This window comes from Pteropus medius, unplaced genomic scaffold, assembly GCF_902729225.1.
Source record: "Pteropus medius unplaced genomic scaffold, Ma_sr-lr_union100, whole genome shotgun sequence".
Lineage (NCBI taxonomy): Eukaryota > Metazoa > Chordata > Mammalia > Chiroptera > Pteropodidae > Pteropus > Pteropus medius.
The window spans coordinates 1,345,031-1,365,277 of NW_024356248.1; the positions used below are offsets into that span (position 1 = coordinate 1,345,031).

Sequence of the window (20,247 nt, forward strand, 5' to 3'; positions counted from 1 at the left end):
TTAAGCAGTTCTCGATTGAGAAGCAAGTGGGCTTATCGAGTAAAGGATAGTATTTGGAGTCAAACTAACCTCGGTTCAAATTATGACCCTGCTTTCGGGCAAATAACCTAAGCACATTTCCCCTATCTACAAAATGGGGTAATAATACCCACCTAACAGGGTTACTGTAGATTAGATAATGCCTGTGAAAGCACTTGGCAGAGTTTGCTGGTTAAACTTTCCTTCACTCACACATCACGAGGCAGATAATAAATTAATTCCTTTATGTTCATCCAAAATGGGGTATTTCTCAAGGGCCATTCTTTACAGAACAGAGTTTTCTGCAATGGAGCAGGGGAGCATCCTCGCCCTTCCTCCTTCTCAGGGTAGATGCTGCTGCCTCTTGAAAATAAGGTCCTCTGAGACCAGAGCTGGGAAAGCCAGATGGATGCGACTGTGGTTGCCATGGCAACAACACCTAAGGAGACTGTGACCCCGCTGAGACTTTTCCAGTCATATTCACAACGGCATTTGGAATAGTTCCAGTACTGTGCTTGAACACTGGAGCGTTTTGTCTACCTATGCATGAAGAGAAGAACCTCTGAAGCCCTGAGTCTGAGATGAGCTCAGCAGGATCTGGGCTGCTGACAGGTCCCTTGCTAAGGTTTCATTGCTCTGGACAGCCATTGGCAACCTCGGAGGTAAGATAATGAAGGGAGGAAGGCCCAGGGGCCTGTAGGATGCAGTGAAACTGTATCCAAGCTTCCTGGGGCTCATTGGCCCCCAACCTGAGTGGGGGCAGGGCCAGGGAAAGCAGTAGTGAGACCCACATGGCTGCAGATAGGAAAAAGGTGGGTCCCACTCACTCCCAGCCACCCAGTGCCCGCCAGAAGAGCTATGGTGGCTCTGGAGACAGACTGACAGTTAAAAAAATAATAATCGAAGCTCCACTACTCACTAGCTATGTGACCTTAGGCATGTTAGTTCATCTCTCTGACCTGTTTTATAGACTGTAAAGTGGGATAACAGAACCTATTTCATGGAGCTGTTGTGAAAATTCAGTAATGCGTGTAAAGATGTGTAATGGATTTGGCACGTTACCAGGCAGACACTCCTATTACTATTAGCCTGTGATCTCTTTAAGACCTCTTTAGTGTGCTCACTTTGGCAGCACATATACTAAAATCAGAAAGATACAGACCTCTTTAACTCCCCTAGTACCAAACCTTAAAAGATCAGAAGAGTCCTGGAGACCATCTCCAGGCCATCCCTACTTAGTCCCTTCTCCACACAGTGCCAGCCTTCTTGGTGAGTGCCACACTCCACATCCTCACCAGCACCCATGTACTCATGTTTCATGAGCTGTTTCTCTGTCCATCAGTCTCTTCCAAACTTGGTATTATTTTCATATCTTCAGTTCAGTTTAGTGTAGTGACTGCTTAGCACATAAAGGCCTCTGTTGTTTATATACCCATACTAGGAAGGGCTGTGTTGGGAACCAACAGTTTGTGTTTTTACTACTCTCCTGTTCACCTGTCCCTGCCTGCTGTCTCCTCACCCCTCTCCCTGGCTATACTCTTATTTTTTTTAAATTTATTTTAATTAATTTCAAGTATACAGTATATTAGTTAGAAATTTATATCGTTTATAAAACCACCCCCCTAATCGCTCCTTCTCTCCTCTGATTTTCCACCTAGCCAATGTATTAATGCTAACTACATTCCCTATGCGGTGCTCCCCATCCCCGTGACCATCTATCAACTACTAATTTGTACTTCTTTAACTCTTAACCCCATTCTCCCAGTCCACCAACCCCCGCTTCTTCTCTGTCACCAAATTGTCCACTATATTTGTGAGTCTGTTTTTGTTTAGTTTGTTCTTTTTTTCCCTTAGATCCCGCATATAAGTGAAATCATATGGTATTTATCTTTCTCTGTCTGACTTATTTCACTCAGCATAACCTCTAGGTCCATCCATGTCATTGTAAATGGTAGGATTTCTTTTTTTTTTTTTCATAGCTGAGTAATATTCCATTGTAAATGAACCACAATTTCTTTATCTAATCATCTGTTGATGGGCATTTAGGTTGCTTCCATATCTTGGCCATTGTAAATTATGCTGCCATGAATACTGGGGTGCACAGATCTTTACAAATTATTGTTTTGATTTTCTTTGGATAAATACCCAGAAGTGTAATTGCTGGGTCAAAAGGTATAACCATTTTTAATTTTTTGAGAAACCTCCATACTGTTTTCCATAGCAGCTGTGCCCATTTGCAATCCCACCAACAATGTATAAGGGTTCCCTTTTCTCCGCATCCTTGCCAACACTTGCTGTTTTTTTTTATTATACTCTTACTTTTAAGGGTGGGGGAAGGGCAAATACTAAAAAACTAGATTGGTACTGAGTGGCTCTAATGATAGTATCATTTGCTGGAAGCCAAAGATTCAATATTAGTGCCTTCCTTTCAATGAGGTCAACTTCAGACCTTGGCAAAAAGATTAGTCAGATCCCCTGGGTGGCTGAGGCTAGTTGAGGCATCAAGACAAGAAAAGAGGGGCTAGTGAGCAACTGCTCCCAGCCTTTTAAAAAAGAGCTGTCCTTACCAAAGAAAGACGAGATAACACTTCCATGAGAACCAAGGACCTTTTATGGTTAAAATACACAGTCAAAATCTGGGAGTGGCTGTTAAGCTACAAGAAGAGACAGATGTCTTCTGAGACAAGGAAACTTCCTTGCCTCCCCAACAGCAGCCAGACTGAGCCTCTGGACAACATGGGAAGTATGACAGTCGCATCTCCTAGATAAGGACCAAACAAGGTAGGAGGCCCTGGAGTTCAGCTCACAAGCCCTGGGAGAATAGGAAACGCATGTCAGTTAGATCTAGAGCCTGGGGCAGCTGTAACTGTGCACTTCCCATCCCCAGAGACACATGTCCTGGATCTTCCAAGCACACGCACGACAGTTTCCTTCATCTGTGACTCAGGTATTAAATCCCATCTCCACCACTGCCCCCACACACCCCTTCCCCAGGCCACAACCCTGGCATGCACCATCAGGCACTCACCCAAGTAATCATCCATAAGGGAGCCGATAGCAAACTGTAGGAAGGAAAGTAAAAAGGAAATGAAGCCTAAGTGAGCACAGAACTATCCTTTAAGCTCCAGCCCCAGGCCTTCTGCCCACCCGTCATCCCCTCTTCCTGGCAGAAGAGCACAGAACCCCCGAGAACTCCGGGTAGGAAGAAATTGACAACTCCCAGCTCTGCCCGGGACGAGGCACCTTCCTTGCCTCCCCAGCAGCAGCCAGACTGAGCCTCTGGACAACATGGAAAGTGAGGCAGGGAGGCGAGCACGAGACTCACGATATCATTCTTATCCACACGAGTCCCCACAATCTTCAAGCGGATCTCATCGTCCTGCTGAATCACAATGTCCTGAGGGGAAGGAAGAGTATACTCAGACACCCCAGCCAATACTCTCCCTCGGGGTGGCTCATTCCTTCCTCCCTCTCACTGACTTCTTCCTACCCACTCACCTCATCCATTGTCTTGTAACATGGTGGGTTGGAGTTAGGATCAAACTCCATCTCCGATGGAATGGACTGAAAGGAAAGTGAGACTAGTTCGGCACTTAAAATGGATGCTCCAGTAGCTGGTCACGAACGGGTGTCTCTCCTCAGCCCCACCCAGCGTGCCCAGACTTACATGTCGAGAGATGAAGCAGGACATAGGTCCAATTTCTGTGAAGAGTCCAACCTAGAAAGAAAATGACCCCTGCTTTTTCTTTTGTCTCTCACTCTTCTAAGTTTCCCATCTTTATCTGATTTCTAATAATATTCTCCATGTTTGAAGCCACTCTGAACTGTAGCATTTGTTTTCATTTCTCTTTTTCCAAGCTTTCAAGTTAAGCAAATACAGTGTAGTAATAAAGAGCTGAGGTCTGGAACTTGTCAGTCCAGGATTTGAACACTTGTTGATCACATGATCTTGGCCACTAGACTTAACTTCTCCATGCTTAAGCTTCTATAAAAAGGAATAAAAGCACCCACTTCCCAGAGTCACTGTGAGGCTTGACACATCACCTGGCCCACAGTAACTACCCCGTCATTATGACTATTAATACTGATTTACATGCCCCTGAATGAGGCAGGGTGAAATCAGTATAACTTCTGACAAGTGAAGAAAGTGAAGCACAAAAAAGTGACTTGGCCAAAAACACAGAATTAATGAGTGAAGCTGGGACCTATCCCATATCTTCTGAGGAACCATCCCACTGCGTCCCCTATATAAGGTCTCACCTTGTTGACCTGAGTGACAACAGCATCCACAACTTCCCCTTTAAAGGGCCGGAAAACAATGGCCTTGTACTTAACTGGATAAAGGACAAAGCCTCGGCCTGGCTGGATCACACCAGCACCAATATTGTCGATGGTAGTGACAGCAATTACAAAGCCATACCTACAAAGAGGATGAGAAAGAGAAAGGCACTGTGTGGAAGAGCCTCTTTTACACACAAGAGTCAGTGAGCCTAAGGATAGGAGGACAGCCCACAGTGGAAAGTAGATGGCCCCCAAAGAACCTAGTGACCAAGAAAGAAGACAGGACACTGATCAGAATCTATAACCCAAACGCTACTCTCATAATTTCACGATAAATGTCCAAGAAGGCTGCAAGATTGAGCCAAGAGACCTCAATCTTTGGGATGCCTCAGAATCACCTGGGAAGAACTTATTAAAATGCAGATTCCCAGGCCTGTCTCCAGAGAGTCTAAATTCTGTAGGGATGGGATGAGGCTCAGGAATCTACATGTTCAAAAAACACCTCGAGTTGTTTCGATGACAGAGACCCAAGTACTCCATAGCCCTGGCTCATCCCAGCTCATTCACATCACCATGTGAGAAACCAGACCCCAGAGATGTGCCATGTCAGGTCCCTGGGTATGGTGGATAGAGAAAACCAGTAGAATCACAGACGGAGAGCAGAAACAAGAACAATAATTAGACTGGAGGGCTAGCCTCATTCTATCTCGTTCACCATTGTTCCCAGGGCCCAACACAGGACGTGGCACACACAGCAGGAGCTTTAGAAATATTTGCAGAGTAAATGAATGACCAATCTCGTCTGTGGAAAGAAAGCCTTGTGATCCAGCTTGCAGAGGGCGCCATGAGAACCCAAACCAGGAAGGGACTGACTGCCTGCGGCGCCTAGGAGTATGTGAGAGGGTTCCCCATAGTAGGTGGCAGGACCTTGGGGAACGAGGAGTTGGGGAGCGGCTGCAAGCACTGGGTGAGGTGTGCGCATGGATCAGGCGACACAGAGAGCGCAGCACTCACTTGCCAGTGCAGGTTCCTTCCACCTCAGTGAAGAGCTTCTGCTTCACCGTGTTGAGCAGGTTGGGACCGAAGTAGCGCGGGTGCAGCAGGATCTCGTGCTCCAGGGAGATCTGCAGGGAAAGTGAGATGGAGACCAGGCAAGGCACAGCAGGAAGATGGGGTAAGAGGCAGTCCCTCGTCCCGGCACCCGGCTTCGTTCCTTCTCTGGACACTACTCTCGGCGCAACCCTGTGTCCTGCTCACGTGGTAAAACATCTTCCCGGTGGAGGCTGGAGAGCAGCGGAATCCACACCTTGCCGAGCAGCGTAGCCGCCAGTGCAACCGGAAATGCAAGTAACCGCCCCAAATCCGCTTCCGGGCCAGCCAAGGTGAAGGGGGCGGGACTCCGCCCCCTCCGCGGACCCGATTGGGCCTCCCTGTTGTGGGCGGGGAATCCACGAAGCACCGCCCCTTCGGCCCGCCCACCAGCGATCAAACCCGCCATTCATAAACTAATAGTGTTTGGCCCAGAATAGATGCTCAGTAAGTACTTTTAAATGAAATTAATTAGTTAATGAAAGATGACATAAATCAGATTTTACTCATATAATCGAAACAATATCTCATAGTAGTTTGAAAACAGAAGCAGATGTGAGAGTCCAGTTGTCTTTATTAAGCCAGACATCAAAGAAATTTGGAAAAATGTAAAACAATGCCACTATTTTCACTATATATTTTTCTGTTTGGGGAAATATAGTTATTTTTCATGAAAAAAATGTTACTTATGTTAGTTTAAATTCTTAAGTAATAAATATTGTATAGCTGGGAAGAATATCTTAAAAAGGTTAGACCTCAAGCTTAGGCCATAGGCCAGTGTGGCCTGCATGTCATTAGTACAAAGATTAAAGGTAGATGAACTGACCCTATTTCTGATTAGTTCTGACTGGAGGGCTTGGCTGCAGAACAAAGTGGAGATGCTTAGTGTGGTAGGTGAAGGGGTGAGTAGTGGGTGAAGGACACTAAAATTAATCCTTCGGTAACCCTGTCAACACATTGCCCTGGTTGGAGGAGAGGCAGGTATCACTGACTTCCAATTTACGACCTTTTCTTCTGTTGTCCAGGGATTCTCAAACATTTCTTCGGAAGTGGCCATGTTCTTTATTTTTCTGTCCTGAGGCATTTTAGGGCCTTGAGCCCTCTCTTTTCCTATCAACACCTGCCCTAATTAGAAGTCTCCAGACACAGAGGACACTCTAATCTCTTCATTGTCAGTTGACTACAGAGTTCAGGCTAAAGACATTATGACAGCATTCATGCAGCTGCTAGTTCTCTGATACCACCATTACTGAGGCAGGAGCCCGAACCATCGGATTGGAGAGAATGAAGCAGTATGGCACCTGGGAATTTTTGAAGGTGTAAGGAACATTCAAGAGACAACTGCAGTTCAGAGAGGTGTAGCTTTTGCCTACCGTTACGGCAGAGCGAGGTCTAAAAATCCGGCCTCCTGGGTACCACACCCGCTTGTTCGTTCTTATCCCGGTCACCGTGCAGCGGACACGACCTGCAGTCCGCTGCACGGTGGAAGGCCTTGCGCCCCTCCGCGAGCACGTCGCGCTCTGTTTCTAGGGCAGGGTCCCCGCCCTCCTACAGCTTCAGCTAGATGGAGAAGTTCAGCCAATCCAGAGGGCTCTGAGACAAAGAAGGCGGGACGATGAGGAAAATATTTAGGGCAGGAACGCCAACCAATCCGACGCCTAGTTGCCTGAGCGACGGCCGCCAGCACCCACTTGGAGACGCCGCTCAGAAAGGGAGGCTAGTTAGTGGATAGCAAACCAATCCGTGACAAGGGAAGGCAAACTTGAGCCAATTGCAACTGAGAAGGTGGGAAGGGGCGGAGTTCACTCAGTGGCTGCTCGGTGGTGGGTGAGGGATCAGCTTTCTCGGCTAGTTCCCACCCTAGGACTTCTAAGCCCCTGGAGTGCGAGAGAGAAAGGCTCAGGGAATTCCCGGAGTGGGGCGTAGAGGTATCGCCCGGGAAGGCCTGGGAGCGAAAGAGACTTCTAGTTAGAGGAGCTGCTGGAAGAAACTGGGTGGACATCAAGGAAGCAGAGGCTGCTTAGGGGGCGGGACTTCCTGGGCGGGGCTTTTGTGAACTAGGCGGGGCATGTTGGTAAGGTTAAGCCGAGGGGGTGGAGCTAAAAGGAGACCACTGAGTGTGACCTAGGGGAAAAAAGGGTAGTAATTTAAGCGAGCGTCTTCGGGTCAGGAGGGTGTTGCCAGAGGGTTTGGAGTGACAAGTGGTAGCTCAGGGCTGACGTTAAGGTTTCTGGGGAGGTTACCTGCCCTAACCCACTGTCCTCTCTTCCCAGGGAGCCACTGGTGGGGACCTTTCTGGGGGCTTTCCCTTCGTGGGGTGCTATGGAGTTCCCAGAACACAGTCAGCAGCTGCTGCAGAGCCTCCGAGAGCAGCGGTCCCAGGGTTTCCTTTGTGACTGCACCGTGATGGTGGGTAGCACCCAGTTCTTGGCCCATCGGGCAGTGCTGGCCTCCTGCAGCCCATTCTTCCAGCTTTTCTACAAAGAGCGGGAACTGGACAAGAGGGATCTGGTGTGTATCCACAACGAGATTGTCACGGCCCCAGCCTTTGGGCTGCTTCTGGACTTTATGTATGCTGGCCAGCTGGTCCTGAGAGGGGATACCCCTGTGGAAGACGTTCTGGCAGCTGCCAGCTACTTGCACATGAATGATATCGTCAAGGTGTGTAAGCGGCGGCTGCAAGCCCGGGCCCTGGCGGAGGCGGATAGTACCAAGAAGGAGGAGGAAAACACCTCACAGCCCTCTAGTTTGGCATTTTTGTCTAGCACTTCTCGTGGCCCCCAGCCTTCCTTGGCATCTGCTGAGACATCAGGTCATTGGGGCAAGGGAGAATGGAAAGGCCCTACAGCTTCCTCACCTACTGTCTGCCCTCCAGATGAGCCACCAATGTCCAGTGGGGCTGATACTACACAGCCTGGCGTGGAGGTTGACTCACCGCATCTACGGGCACCTCCTCCACCAGTGACCGATGTCTCTCTTGCCAGCCCCAGTAGCTCCACAGAGACTATTCCTGCAAACTACTTCTCTTCTGGCCTCGCAACAGTTTCAGTGGAGCCACTGGCTCCCCTCGATGTGAGTTCTGAGAGTCTGAGGGTGGTGGAACCAAGGGGTGCTGGAGGACCATTGCAAGGCTTCTATCCCCCAGCATCAGCTGCAGCCCAAGTCCTAGCCCCCGTTCCATCCCAGGCTCCAACCCCAGCAGAAGCCGAGCTGGTCCAGGTGAAAGTCGAAGCTATTGTGATTTCTGATGAGGAGCCCGAAGTGTCGGAGGAGCAGCCTCAGGGGTCTGAGGGACTGTTCCCACCTGGAGGAGCAATGTACAGTGGACAGCCCCCTCAGCCAGAGGCTTTTGAAGAGCCAAGGGCAGCAGGACTGGAAGAGGTGGGGCCAAGTGACCACTTCCTGCCCCCAGATCCTCACCTACCATACCATTTGCTGCCAGGTCCAGGGCAGTACCATCGAGGACTGGTGACCTCCCCTCTGCCAGTTCCCCCTGCCCTGCATGAGCCACTTTATCTGCCCTCTGAATATGAAGCAGCCCCAGGAAGCTTTGGGGTTTTTACTGAAGATGTTCCCACTTGTAAGACATGTGGGAAGACCTTTTCATGTTCTTACACACTACGGCGACATGCCACAGTGCACACACGTGAGCGACCCTATGAGTGCCGCTACTGCCTACGCAGCTACACACAGTCAGGGGACCTGTACCGCCACATCCGCAAGGCTCACAATGAGGACCTGGCCAAACGCAGCAAACCAGATCCAGAGGCTGGCCCCCTCCTAGGCGTGCAGCCTGTCCCTGGCTCCCCTACGGCAGACAGACAGAACAGTTGTGGTGGAGGGCCCCCCAAAGATTTTGTACTTGGCCCTAAAAACTAAGATCTGGGGGGAAACGGGCTGATGCTAGGTCTCGCCATTACTGGGGCAGCACTGAAAGTTGGAAGCATGTCATTTTCCCTGCTGGGTGACAGAATGAAGAGTCTGCCTAGGCTGAATGTACCTCCCACCCTTTTCTTTACCCAGCCAGAGCATGTCAGTCAGCACCTCTGAAGGGCACTGGGACTTTTTCTGGGGTATAATTGCTTCTCACTCCACATTCTGGACCATAAAGCTAGCAGTGAAAGTATCTTGTTGAAGTGGTGTTGGCTGGTTTCTTCCACAAACCTCTGCCTCCTGACTTTCACACCTCTCCTCCAGATCTTTTAGCAATCTGACATCTGTACTTGTGGTAGGTAGGGCTGGGGGTCAGGTTGCTTATGAGTAAAGAGGCGAGACAGGCAGAGGGCAATGTAGACTTTACTTAGGAAAAGTATACAAATTAGGGAATCTTACACAATTATGGTTTATTTAGTTGAGCTCCTGTGTACTGGGCTGTATTAGGGACTTCATATAAATACTAATTTAATCAAAAAGTTTATGAGGTATGAGGTCCCCTCCTTTTTTTCCCCCACTGACAAGGAAACTTAAGACTCAAAAATCAGTTAACTTGTTCCAGGTCATAGAGCTGGTTAAGGGGCAAACCAGAATTTGAACCATGGCTTGTGACTTTAAACACTCCCTATGCTGATTTAGAACATTGATGAAGGTAGTTAATTTGAAGACTGTGAGTTGTTTTCTTTTTCGTCCTTTTGAGTGTTTGGCTTTGCTCCTTTACCCCTTTGCCTCTGCTTTTCATGTAGTAGGAAGACCTCTGGTTGGCTGTTTCAATAACAGATACTTTATTGATGACTTGAAATGTTTGCCTACATGTCATAAATGCGAATCAAGGTCTAAAAATGAGAAACTGAAAGGCAGCACTAAGCTCTATGGTGGTGGATTTGTGGGGGTAGGTCGAGGGCCTGTGGTATGGAAATGATGGGTGCTTGGGAAAACTAAAAGGCAAGAGACTCAGATGAGTCCAACTCCTCTACTTCAAGTGTGCTGACAGCCTAGAGAGGTCAAATTACTCATCCGCGTCACACAAGTGTTTATTGACAGTGTAGAGACAGCAGAGAAATGAGAGTTTGGGTGTGTTGCTGTAGGATGGAGGGAGAAGAGTTCTAGGAATGTAAGAGAAGGGTCTGCCCCAGTCTGTGGTGAACAGTGCTGCTGTAGGGTGGGCTACAGGAAACCCTTCTCTCTGGAGGAACCAAGTGCAAAACAGCAGGAAGGAGAATTTAGAAAAAGGTGAAAATGTGAGTAAATTTTCTGAATTTCTTTACTTCTTTTTTAAGATTCGTCTGTCATAATCAGCACTGTACACTCATACTAAAGCTACTTTTTTTGAGGTATAGGAAGGAGACAGAATTGAACCTTGACGATTTGGCCAAAGAAAACTCCCTGTCCGGGGCATTATGGGAAGCAAATGTTGAGCCTTGTCATGTTCGTGGCCGAAAGAGTGAATTCTACACCTTTCACTTTTCTCGTGTTGGAATAACCTTTTAATTTATCTTTCATATGGCTATTGCATTTATGCAAATACTGCCTTAACTCCTTGGTGAAACAAGGTAAGATATACATACAATTAGAGCTATTCTAGCTGAGTGGAGCACCTTTTCCAAAGTCTTTCCTAGAGTAAATCAAAATGCCTGAAAAGAATCAGTTGCCTTTAAAAGGGTAAATTTTATGGTATGTGAAATATATGTACATGTGTGTGTATATACATACATACATGTGTGTTATATATGTGTACGTACATATGTACACACACGGGGGAAAAATTAATTGGTTGCCTTATTAGAACATCAGTTCCTAAAAATAAGACATAATAAATATCTGAGTCTACATGTATATAATTTCTCTAGACAGTCTGGAGAACACACTAAGCAGTTACTATCTCAGCCACCCTTAATACCTAAGGAGGATCTGTTACTTGGTGAAATTCTGCTGAAGAGCAAGCATTTGCTTTCAGTTCCCAGCATGAGATGTATTCCTTTATTATTATTATTATTATAGTTGGCACACAATATTATTTTTAGATGTGAGATGCATTCTACATTGGAGGTGGCCGTTAGGAATTTTCAAGATGTTTAAAGCAGCCAACACAAGTTAAGGCTACAGTTGTGTCACTTTATCTGCTGGACACTAGGACTAGATTATGCTGGTCTGTAGAAGTGTTATCAACAGAGAATTTTCTTCAGTTTCCATTGGTCTCGATGGTGCCATCCATGGATTCAAGGAAGGTCAGTTCAGCTCATCCAACCTCTAGTCCAACTCTGGATGCTGCTTTTGCCAGTTGTTAAACATCTGCTTGAAAGAGGACTCACTGTCCCCAAAAGAAACCTAGTCTATTGTTAGGCAGCTCTAACTGTTGGATAATTCTTCCTTCTACTGAGACAAAATCAGCCTCCTTCTATGTGGGGGCCAGGCCGGGCCCCAGCCTATTGAGTTTCACCTTGAGAAGTTATTTGCTTTTGAAGTATAAGCTGACTTAGTTTTCAAACAACCACCCTTTGCCTTCCAGTTTTAAGGATATATTTCTAGGTTAGGATTTAATTTCTTAACAGGCTATTTTTTAAAGTGTCTTTTCACTTGGTGTCTAATGCTGCCTCGATCACCATTTAGCCAAGCTCAGCCTCACAAAACTCACCAGTTCAGCCCATCCCATTGGATTCTTTTTCTTTTTTTTCCCATATTGGATTTTGATTTTTTCCCCGCCAAAGCCAGTGTTTCCAAAAATGGTTAACTTAGACATATACTAATACTTTTTAATTATAAAATGTATTTATTTTATATATATTTTTTGGCAGATGATATGCTGTGCTCTAAAGTCCCTACCCCAATTTTATCAGTAAGGAATTTTAGTGTGCGGCTCTAAAAGAAATCTTGAAAAAAGACCAAATACATTATCACATTCAACAAAATTGACAATAATTCTTATTCAAATTTCCATGATTGTCTCATAAACTTGTTTTTTCAAATCAGAATCCAAAACTCAAGGGTTTTAGGAGCTCTATGCCAGGAACTAGGAAGAGACCAATATATACATTTTCTATTATATCAGCCTCATAAACGTTTAGTTTTTTTCCAAATCAGAATCCAAAGTACAGTCACATTTATTTGGCTGATGTCGCTCAAACCTTTTTTAATCTACAGGTTCTCCTCTCTTTTTCCTTGCAATTTTTTTTTATTGAAGAAATTGGGTTATTCATCTTATGGTTTCAGTCTGGAGTTTGCTGTTCACATTCCCGTGGGATCGTTTAACATGTTCCTCTGTGCAAAAATTCTTTTAAATATATACATGTATTTAAATAAAATATTGACTAAATAGTAGTATAGGCAGTATGTGGTTTTGGCAAAATTGTAAAAGGGTGGGTATGAATTCGGAAAACACTGTTCTAAACTGTCCGGTGTGTGCCAAAGTTTGAACCTTCACATCCACCATGAACGCTTTCTCTTCAGTCAAACCCTCAAGTCCTGTGTGGAAGCCTTTATGGATCAGTAAGTTAAGGAGCCTCCCACACCACAAACCTCTGAGCATAGAGATTTTGGTATCCTCTGGCTGATTCCTTCAGGAGGTGGGGTTGCCAGGCCTCCTCCAGACCCAGTCAGAATGCCTACCTTTGTCCACTTTCATGTTCATTAACAGCTCAACAGGAGATGGCCTTGGAAATAGACCGAAATGTAAACTTGACCACTACTTACTTTGTCTCTTAGCAGTGCTAATAAACGGATGAGTGCAATAAATTTCTAAAACACATTTTTAAATATCAGTTTTATTTTTTTTTTCTTCATTGATACAGAAGATAGCTCACTGTAACATTAAGTCTTGGGGAAAAAAAATAAAAAATAAAATAAAATCAGGAAGCAAAACCAGCCCAAAACAAACAAAACATGCAACCATGACAAAATTTTATGAACAATCTAGGCTTAGAAATTTAAGAAGCTTGGAAGAGGAATAAAATATTCTACTTTTGGATTATCTGGTAGAAAAAACTTCTGTTGTAAGCCGATAGTTGTATTACTTAAGGGTATAGGGAGACACAAACGGGAGCCTAGCTCATTGGGAGAGAGGGTGTTACTGAAAAAGGGAGCACTCATGTACACTTGGCAAGACAGAGTTTGGTTTTTTTTCTGAATGTATGATGGCTCATGACACACGCTTACCATTATCACCTCCACTCATAAAGGTGGAGGCAGTGCTATAGTCTCATCTACACTGTAGAACTAGTACATTGTGGACATTACTCACAGTGAGTAGAGTAACAAAGGAGCTCCTCGTTGATGGGGTCTCCCCCTGAGCCCTGACTGCACCCATGCCCAAAAAAGCTTCCAGAAAGTTCTCGAAAGTGCTTAAAAGGCACTCACTACTTCCCTCCTCTGTAAAGGAACTAAGCTTTTTCAGAATACAAGGCGACGGGTAAAGCACAGACTTATGCTTTTATCCTGCTCTTTTATGGCATTCTTTCTAGAAGACTTAGTAATCTGTCTTTCCTAAGTATCTTAGAGAAACGAGCAAACTGTATCTATGCACCTATTAAAAATTAAAATGTCTACTTGGACATTTTTTTGGCATGAGGGCTGAAGGGTTATTAAATAAATACTTAAATGCTTGACTCCAGAGATTTTAAGAGAAAAGAGTTTAATGAAAAAAATAAGTATACTATATTCATGATCCGAGTATAAACAATAACAAGGACAAGAAATTACCAAGAGAAACCACAGGAACCAGATACTCTTGCAGGGGGGAAAAAATCTGAATGTATGTGGAATATTAAGAATAAGGAATTAACTTAATCAAACATGGTTAATTTCAAATTTTTCATTTTAAGACACATGGGCCCAATTTATAATTGTGTAGTTTCACAAAAGCAATATATTGTCCAGTTTGCAGCCTGTGTAACTTTGGCTTTTGGGCATCTGAGGAAAAAAAGAAAGAAACTACTTTCTTCCTATCGTTATTTCATCCTCTGCGAGCCTTCTCCTCTAATACACCTAACAACATCTATCATTATAATCTATGCCACAGATATGATTAATTCCACCCATAGCTAATGAATGTTTTCTGGTTCTATTTCTTAAGGTAAATGTCCCCCAAACACCATGAAACGAAAGCTATATAAAATACAGATGGACAGACAAAAAAGAGGCAAACTGTGAAAATAGTAAAGAGTTTGTGCAGAACTAGAAACCGGACAGAAATCCACCTTGGTCAGAGGTATGGGGTTAATTTCTCTTCTGAGGCTCAGGTTTCACTGATGGGTCTTTAATGGTTCACCTAAGTTCAAGTGGAGGAGAGTCCTTCTTCTTTGTTAACCGAACATGCCCAGATAGAGCTGCTTCTCTTTCTGATGGTAGCTACTGAGTTCAGACTGTGTTAGCTGGAGATACTTCCGGACGTTAGCATCTTAGAGGAGGATGAAGAAGGCGATTAGAGGCAGACCATAATCGCACCTCGGGGTGGGAGAACACTGTTGACGTACTTCCATTTTTTTTAAGTCATTCTAAGATCTGAATATAGCACAACTATTCTATGCCGGTAGATCTCATTTATATCACTTTGGATTGTTTTTAAATCTCTGTATAGGGCTGGGCTGGTTGCTAATTTTGTAATGAAAGAGAGTTTGAAGAAATAGTTATTGCCATCGCAGAGACGCTAAAGATACCACACGTGGCTAGGGGGCAGTGAATCTATGTAGTCAAGGTAAGAAATGTGAACAAGTAGCTCATGTTTTATATCTTGATTAATTCATAGTAGCTTTCTCATTCAGTTAGTGAGATTTTACTATATTGTTATAACGTTCTGGGGCCACTACTTCTAGCATCTAACAGTTGCTCTAAGCCAGAATGCAAAAAGGGAGACAATTTTCACTGCTGAACCATGAATCCAGGAATGAGTCGGCCATCCTAGACCACCTGCTTCACAATATCCTTTCTGTCTTGGAAACAAACTACCAAGTCTCAGATTCTGCCTCAGTTGGCCTTTTTCTAGGTCATACCTGGGGTTAGCTGAGCTAAAGGATAAATCGATAAAGCAAAACCCAGACCCCAGCTGGAGAGCTGGCAGGAATGAGGATTACCGAGTATATTCATTGGAATCCAGATCCTATTTCCGTCACATCTAGAAACTGAAACTTGAAAAACAGTGCTTTAAAATCTCTGACTGTGGGGAGGAAGGGAGAGCAAATATTTAAACATAACGACTTCTGGAGGATACACAACATTGCTTTCCTGTGGACACAAGAATACAAGAACAGAAGGCCTGTTCATTGTATACTTTTATGCTTTTTGAATTTTGAACTACCTGAATGTATTATCACCGATTCAAAAAACTCAATCAATTTAAAAAGTAAAATAAAACAAAACCCCTTCCACAGCCACCCCTTCAGCAGGACAATTTTCTTTGTCCTTACCACTTCAATCCCCTTCTCTCTCACCTTTTGGCTGCCGACTGACAGCAGCCAGGAGGTAGTGCCGAGCTTGGTCATAGTCCTGTAGATGGAAGAAGGCAACTCCAGCCCGATACAAGGCCTTGGCATTGTCAGGCTGTCGTTCCAGGACTTTCTGACTGTATTCTTTCACCCGTTCGTAGTTTACTGGCTCCATCTGTAGGAGACAGGCTAATGGGGCCAAATGAAAGGAAGAGAGGAGGGAAGAGGGTTTCATTACACTAAATTCTGCTGGTCACCTCAAGGCAGTACCAAATAAAGGTACTTTATCAACACTCACTCATCACAAATATTAAGTGTCTCTCCTGCCCTAGACATTCTTCTAGGCACTGGGGACACAGCAGTGAATAAAGCTTTACATACCTTCAATCTACTTCAGTAACTACCAAATGTAGGCAGGTACTATGTACCTAGTGCTGGGTTAGGTCCAACTATAAAACTGATAAAAACATACTTTAAATTTAAACCTCTTCTTCATTGTGTCTCTTCTACGCAAGGCTCTCTGTCTTGAATCTCCCATTTCCCCATCATTCTCGTACTGCAGCTTTGTTGACAACCGTGGTTGCCATTGTGTGAGGTAATAGCAAGCACTGTGCTGTATGCTCGTTTAATCTTCTCATCCGCCCTATAAAATCTCATCCATTTAATGGATGAAGAAATCGAGACTCGGAGAGGTAAAGTAACTCGTTCAAGATCCCACAGCTTCTAGGTGGAATGAGTAAGAAATTTGAATCAAGGATTCTCTAACTCCAAAATCATCCTCATTCTCAATGATAATATATTATTTCACTATTCCCTTGGATGATTTAGTGGCACCTCAAAATACAAATCTGTTTAGGAGGCAATGCTCAGGCTAATGTTCTGCCTTTTTTATAACTGAGAAATGTATCCCTATTTCATAACTGTGGGAATTAAACAGAGTAGTATTACATCATGGTGCTGAGAAGAACCGAGAATCAGAGCTGATGAAGACATTAAAATGCCTAGGCTGATGTTTGCATCCCTTCTACAACATCCCCACCAAGTGGTCATATGGTTTATATTTAGATATTTCTCCAGATTGGTGGTCAATTACTCCATCAATGTAGCTTCAGTCATTCATTTGACAATTAGTTATGGAGCACTGACCTTGTGCTAGGCAGAACTAGGAGCAGGGAGTAAGAGGCACAAAACAGACATCTTGCTGAGTTAAGAGTTTGCATCCTAGTACCCAAGTAGTAGGAATACACAACAAACAAATAAATGAATTTTTTAAAGTGCTTTGAGAAACACAGAACTGTCCTGGGATAGAGAGTACATGAGGTCAGAGTGCAGCTTGGTTACTCGAGGCTTCTCTAAGAAAGTGAATTTGAGCCAAGATCTGAATGACAAGGGTCATTCAAGGGACAGGGCATTCTAACCTAAGAGATCCTACAGAGCTAAAAACTGGAAATGTACTTTACGAAATCAGGTATGGAGGAGCCAGCTCATGTCCAGCCCTGTAGGTAAGGGTCAGAGTTTGGATTTTTTCCTAAGTATAATGAGATGCCACTGGGAGGTTTAGGCTGTGACATGATTTGGCTTCCTTATCTATAAAATGGGGATAATTATAACTACCTTGCAGAGAATTATTGTGAAATGAGAGATACTATAAATAAACTGCTCAACATGTTATAGGTAGGCAATAAGTGAAAATTGTTAATTCAGTGACTTTTTTTTTTTAAATGTCTACAGCACCTGGTCTTCCTAGGTGGTCTCTCATCTAAGTACTAACCAGGCCTGACCCTGCTTAGCTTCTGAGATCAGACGAGTTCCTGCACGTTCAGGGTGGCATGGCCGTACAGTGAGTCTTTATGGAGCCTCTACCAAGCACCCACAAGCAGAGACTTCACAGATGGCTGAGCCATAGACTCTGCCTTCAAGTCTGCCTAAAGAGTCAAGATATTTAGATACCCATCTCTATAACATCTCGTTTCTTTAATTTGTGGTCAGTTCCCTAATACATAGTCTCTTCTCTAACAGTGTGCAGTATTTTACAGTAAGAATTCTGGATTTAAGAATTGCCCGGGTTCAATTTTAGCTCCAGCACTTAATATCTGTTTGACTGTTTCCTAAAATTTACCTCAAATAATCGCTGTGACACTTAAATGGATTAATATGTGTAAAGGGCTTAAACAGTGTCTGCCCATGGCATTTTGTAAATGTCACCTCAATGAATGCTCCCTGACACACTCTCTTCAAAAGTGAACACTCCCATACCTGTAGCACTCACTATCCCCATTTTCTGCTTACTTTCCCACAGTACTTACCTTCTAATATATTATATATGTTACTTTTTTTGTCATTTGTTTATCTTACTTGAATACATGTTTCATGAGAGCAGGGATCCTCAGCATCTAATAAATAATCGTTCAATTGAAACATCAGCTACTATAATTACTATTATTGTTACTTGATTCTAGCACTGGACACACACTGTAAAAAAGCTAGATTTTTACTAAAGCATAGCCGATGAGTATTGTAGTAAAAAAAAAAAAAATCACTTTTAAACATTACAAAGTGTAAAAACCACTCCTAATATGTTCTATGGCTTCAATATGGACCATTAAAATGTTTTAATATACTTCAAAATTAATTAGCTCTATGGTTATTTTTTCTGCCATAGAACAGACCTAAGAATCTCCTTTCTTTTAGCAGATTAATCCTAGTGGTACTAATTCTTGACAACCATCTCTTCACCAAAGGCCATCTGGGGATAGAAGATACTACCTAAGTTACTATATAGCTGATTTATAGGAAGGAGGAAAATAAGTAAAAGCTATCAGAAGCATCTAATATGAATGGCTTAACAGCTGAAGCACGTGCCCTATTCAGGTATTTTAACTATTTTTAAAAACACAATACCCTCAATTTAAATTCAGTATTTTCTCTATAGCATATAAAATTCCCTAAACCTATCAGCATCACCAGAGAGTCTGTTAGAAAATGCAAATAGTAGGCCCCATCTTCGATCCACTGAATCAGAATCACTGGGGGTGGGGCTCAGGAGTTGTGTTTAACTCTCCAGATGAAGCTTGAGAACTACTGCCCTACAGAAACTCAATTAGAGCCCTATAAATTGGAAATATATTTCAAGTCATGACAGACTAACTAGATGACAGCAGAAAAACACATCAGTGTTTTTTTCCCATGTTCACAGATTTTCATGTGCCTGCCTGGATACCCTACCCACCCTTCAGCCCTGTTCTTACCCGCTAAATTGTTGTAGCAGTCTGTCTGGATGGTGTGCAGTGTGTTTTCTTGTTCAGGTGTGAGAGCCGGACCCTGAGGTCCTAGATTAGGTATCGGGGAGGGAAGACTTGGATCCAGACCCCGCAGCTGAAGTAGAGCTCGATGGTACCTACTCACAGCATCTCGGTACTTCCCTTCCCGGTAACGCTGGTTCCCTTTCTCCTTGTACAGCTGAGCCTCCTGCAGGCGCTTCTCCATAACTCTGTCGCCCATTACTCTTGTGGAACTGGGAAGTGAAAGAGCAACTGAAGCTCTGGAGATGGGAGTTAAATTACTGATTTTGATAGCCGACTTAAGAAGGCAGGAAATTACCCTTCTCCAGGAGGCCCTCCGGGGAATGAGCTTTGCTTGTTTCTACAACAGCCTCTTCCTCTCCACTCTGCACTATTTTTCGATCTCTAGACGTGCAGGGAAGTAATCAGGGAGAGGATGAGACTAGTAAAGCCAGAGAAGTGATTTTTCTAAAGAGGCGATTCCAGGGTAAGGAGACCCCTAAAAAGCAAAGGCCGCACTAAGGAATTCTAGCAGGCGTGCGAATGCCGGCGGAATTTGCTTCCCCCTTTCTTTTGGACACACCCCCCTGACCTGGAAGTGGAAGGAAGTAGGCGGGGACACTGCTCAGAAAAGTCCCAAAAGATTGCTTCCATCCTAGCTCTTTATTCGCACGTATTCAACAAGCATTTGTGGACGTCTGTGCCAAAAGCCGGGGAACCGAGGTGAATGTGACCTGTGCACCACAACCCACAGGCCGAGACTGACCGGCCGCAGAGCTGCTCAGTTGCAAGTCCTTCAAAGCCCTGCAGTCAGTCCCTTGCCCTCTGCAGATGCCCAAGCCCGGAAGTCTCCCACTGGGCTTCGGTTTACGGGTGGGAGCATCCAGATGACAGGTTCAGGTCTCCAGACCGTTTGTTGTTTAAAGGGTCGCGCGCCTTGCGCCGCGCCGCCCAATCAGAAGCAGCCCCAGAAAAGTAATCCCGCAGAAACGGCCCCGTCTCTCCAGCATCCCCTGCGAACCAACCCGGAAAAAAATAAAATGAAATCCCCTTGCAGTTTCGCCAATTGGAAAAATCCGGACAATCACAGACGACCAATCAGAATTGCAAATGACGATTCAAGTTGGCCAATAAAGGAGCTAAAAGGCGAGATTGGCGCGTCTGCTGCTGGGTAGAAGTTGAGGGATAGGCGGAGGAAGGAGGGCTCAGGGGTTGCTGTGTTCCTTGGT

The 20,247-nt window shown here is 44.5% G+C and overlaps 3 protein-coding genes and 1 pseudogene across 5 annotated transcripts; 1 reads left to right on the forward strand and 3 right to left on the reverse strand.

Moving 5' to 3' along the window:
• Positions 1 to 2,611: 2,611 nt before the first annotated feature.
• Positions 2,612 to 5,676, reverse strand: POLR2G (RNA polymerase II subunit G). The gene is made up of 8 exons (XM_039860437.1): positions 5,557 to 5,676; positions 5,314 to 5,423; positions 4,279 to 4,438; positions 3,686 to 3,736; positions 3,517 to 3,582; positions 3,344 to 3,415; positions 3,047 to 3,080; positions 2,612 to 2,830 (listed from the first exon to the last, which is right to left on the reverse strand). Exons 1-8 carry the CDS (start codon positions 5,566 to 5,568, stop codon positions 2,817 to 2,819), a joined length of 519 nt encoding a protein of 172 aa, XP_039716371.1. The 5' UTR covers positions 5,569 to 5,676; the 3' UTR covers positions 2,612 to 2,816.
• Positions 5,677 to 5,699: 23 nt separating this feature from the next.
• ZBTB3 (zinc finger and BTB domain containing 3) lies at positions 5,700 to 13,066 on the forward strand. Of its 3 annotated transcripts, none has more exons than XM_039860415.1 (2): positions 5,700 to 5,835; positions 7,662 to 13,066. In XM_039860415.1, the coding sequence occupies exon 2, from the start codon at positions 7,711 to 7,713 to the stop codon at positions 9,265 to 9,267; it is 1,557 nt and encodes a 518-aa protein (XP_039716349.1). In that variant the 5' UTR covers positions 5,700 to 5,835; positions 7,662 to 7,710; the 3' UTR covers positions 9,268 to 13,066. The 3 variants fall into 3 exon arrangements, with proteins under 3 accessions (XP_039716349.1, XP_039716347.1, XP_039716348.1); XM_039860413.1 differs by lacking the exon at positions 5,700 to 5,835 and adding an exon at positions 7,164 to 7,316; XM_039860414.1 differs by lacking the exon at positions 5,700 to 5,835 and adding an exon at positions 7,360 to 7,382.
• Positions 13,067 to 13,931: 865 nt separating this feature from the next.
• On the reverse strand, positions 13,932 to 20,008 carry TTC9C (tetratricopeptide repeat domain 9C). Its single transcript, XM_039860436.1, has 4 exons — positions 19,338 to 20,008; positions 18,986 to 19,251; positions 15,744 to 15,926; positions 13,932 to 14,713 (listed from the first exon to the last, which is right to left on the reverse strand). The coding sequence occupies exons 2-4, from the start codon at positions 19,236 to 19,238 to the stop codon at positions 14,619 to 14,621; spliced, it is 531 nt and encodes a 176-aa protein (XP_039716370.1). The 5' UTR covers positions 19,239 to 19,251; positions 19,338 to 20,008; the 3' UTR covers positions 13,932 to 14,618.
• Positions 17,460 to 17,578, reverse strand: LOC120600934 (uncharacterized; annotated as a pseudogene).
• Positions 20,009 to 20,247: the final 239 nt, after the last annotated feature.

Excerpts from the sequence above, each read along its gene's own strand:
- POLR2G (XM_039860437.1), bottom strand. Across the intron at positions 3,583-3,685 it reads CCTGCTTCATCTCTCGACAT|TCCATTCCATCGGAGATGGA; the intron begins GTAAGTCTGGGC and ends CTTTCCTTTCAG. Across the intron at positions 3,416-3,516 it reads GTTACAAGACAATGGATGAG|GACATTGTGATTCAGCAGGA; the intron begins GTGAGTGGGTAG and ends CCTTCCCCTCAG.
- ZBTB3 (XM_039860415.1), top strand. The coding sequence starts at position 7,711 with ATGGAGTTCCCAGAACACAGTCAGCAGCTGCTGCAGAGCCTCCGAGAG.
- TTC9C (XM_039860436.1), bottom strand. The coding sequence starts at position 19,238 with ATGGGCGACAGAGTTATGGAGAAGCGCCTGCAGGAGGCTCAGCTGTAC. Across the intron at positions 15,927-18,985 it reads CTGCTACAACAATTTAGCGG|CCTGTCTCCTACAGATGGAG; the intron begins GTAAGAACAGGG and ends TGGCCCCATTAG. Across the intron at positions 14,714-15,743 it reads TGTCAGTCGGCAGCCAAAAG|ATGCTAACGTCCGGAAGTAT; the intron begins GTGAGAGAGAAG and ends TCCTCCTCTAAG.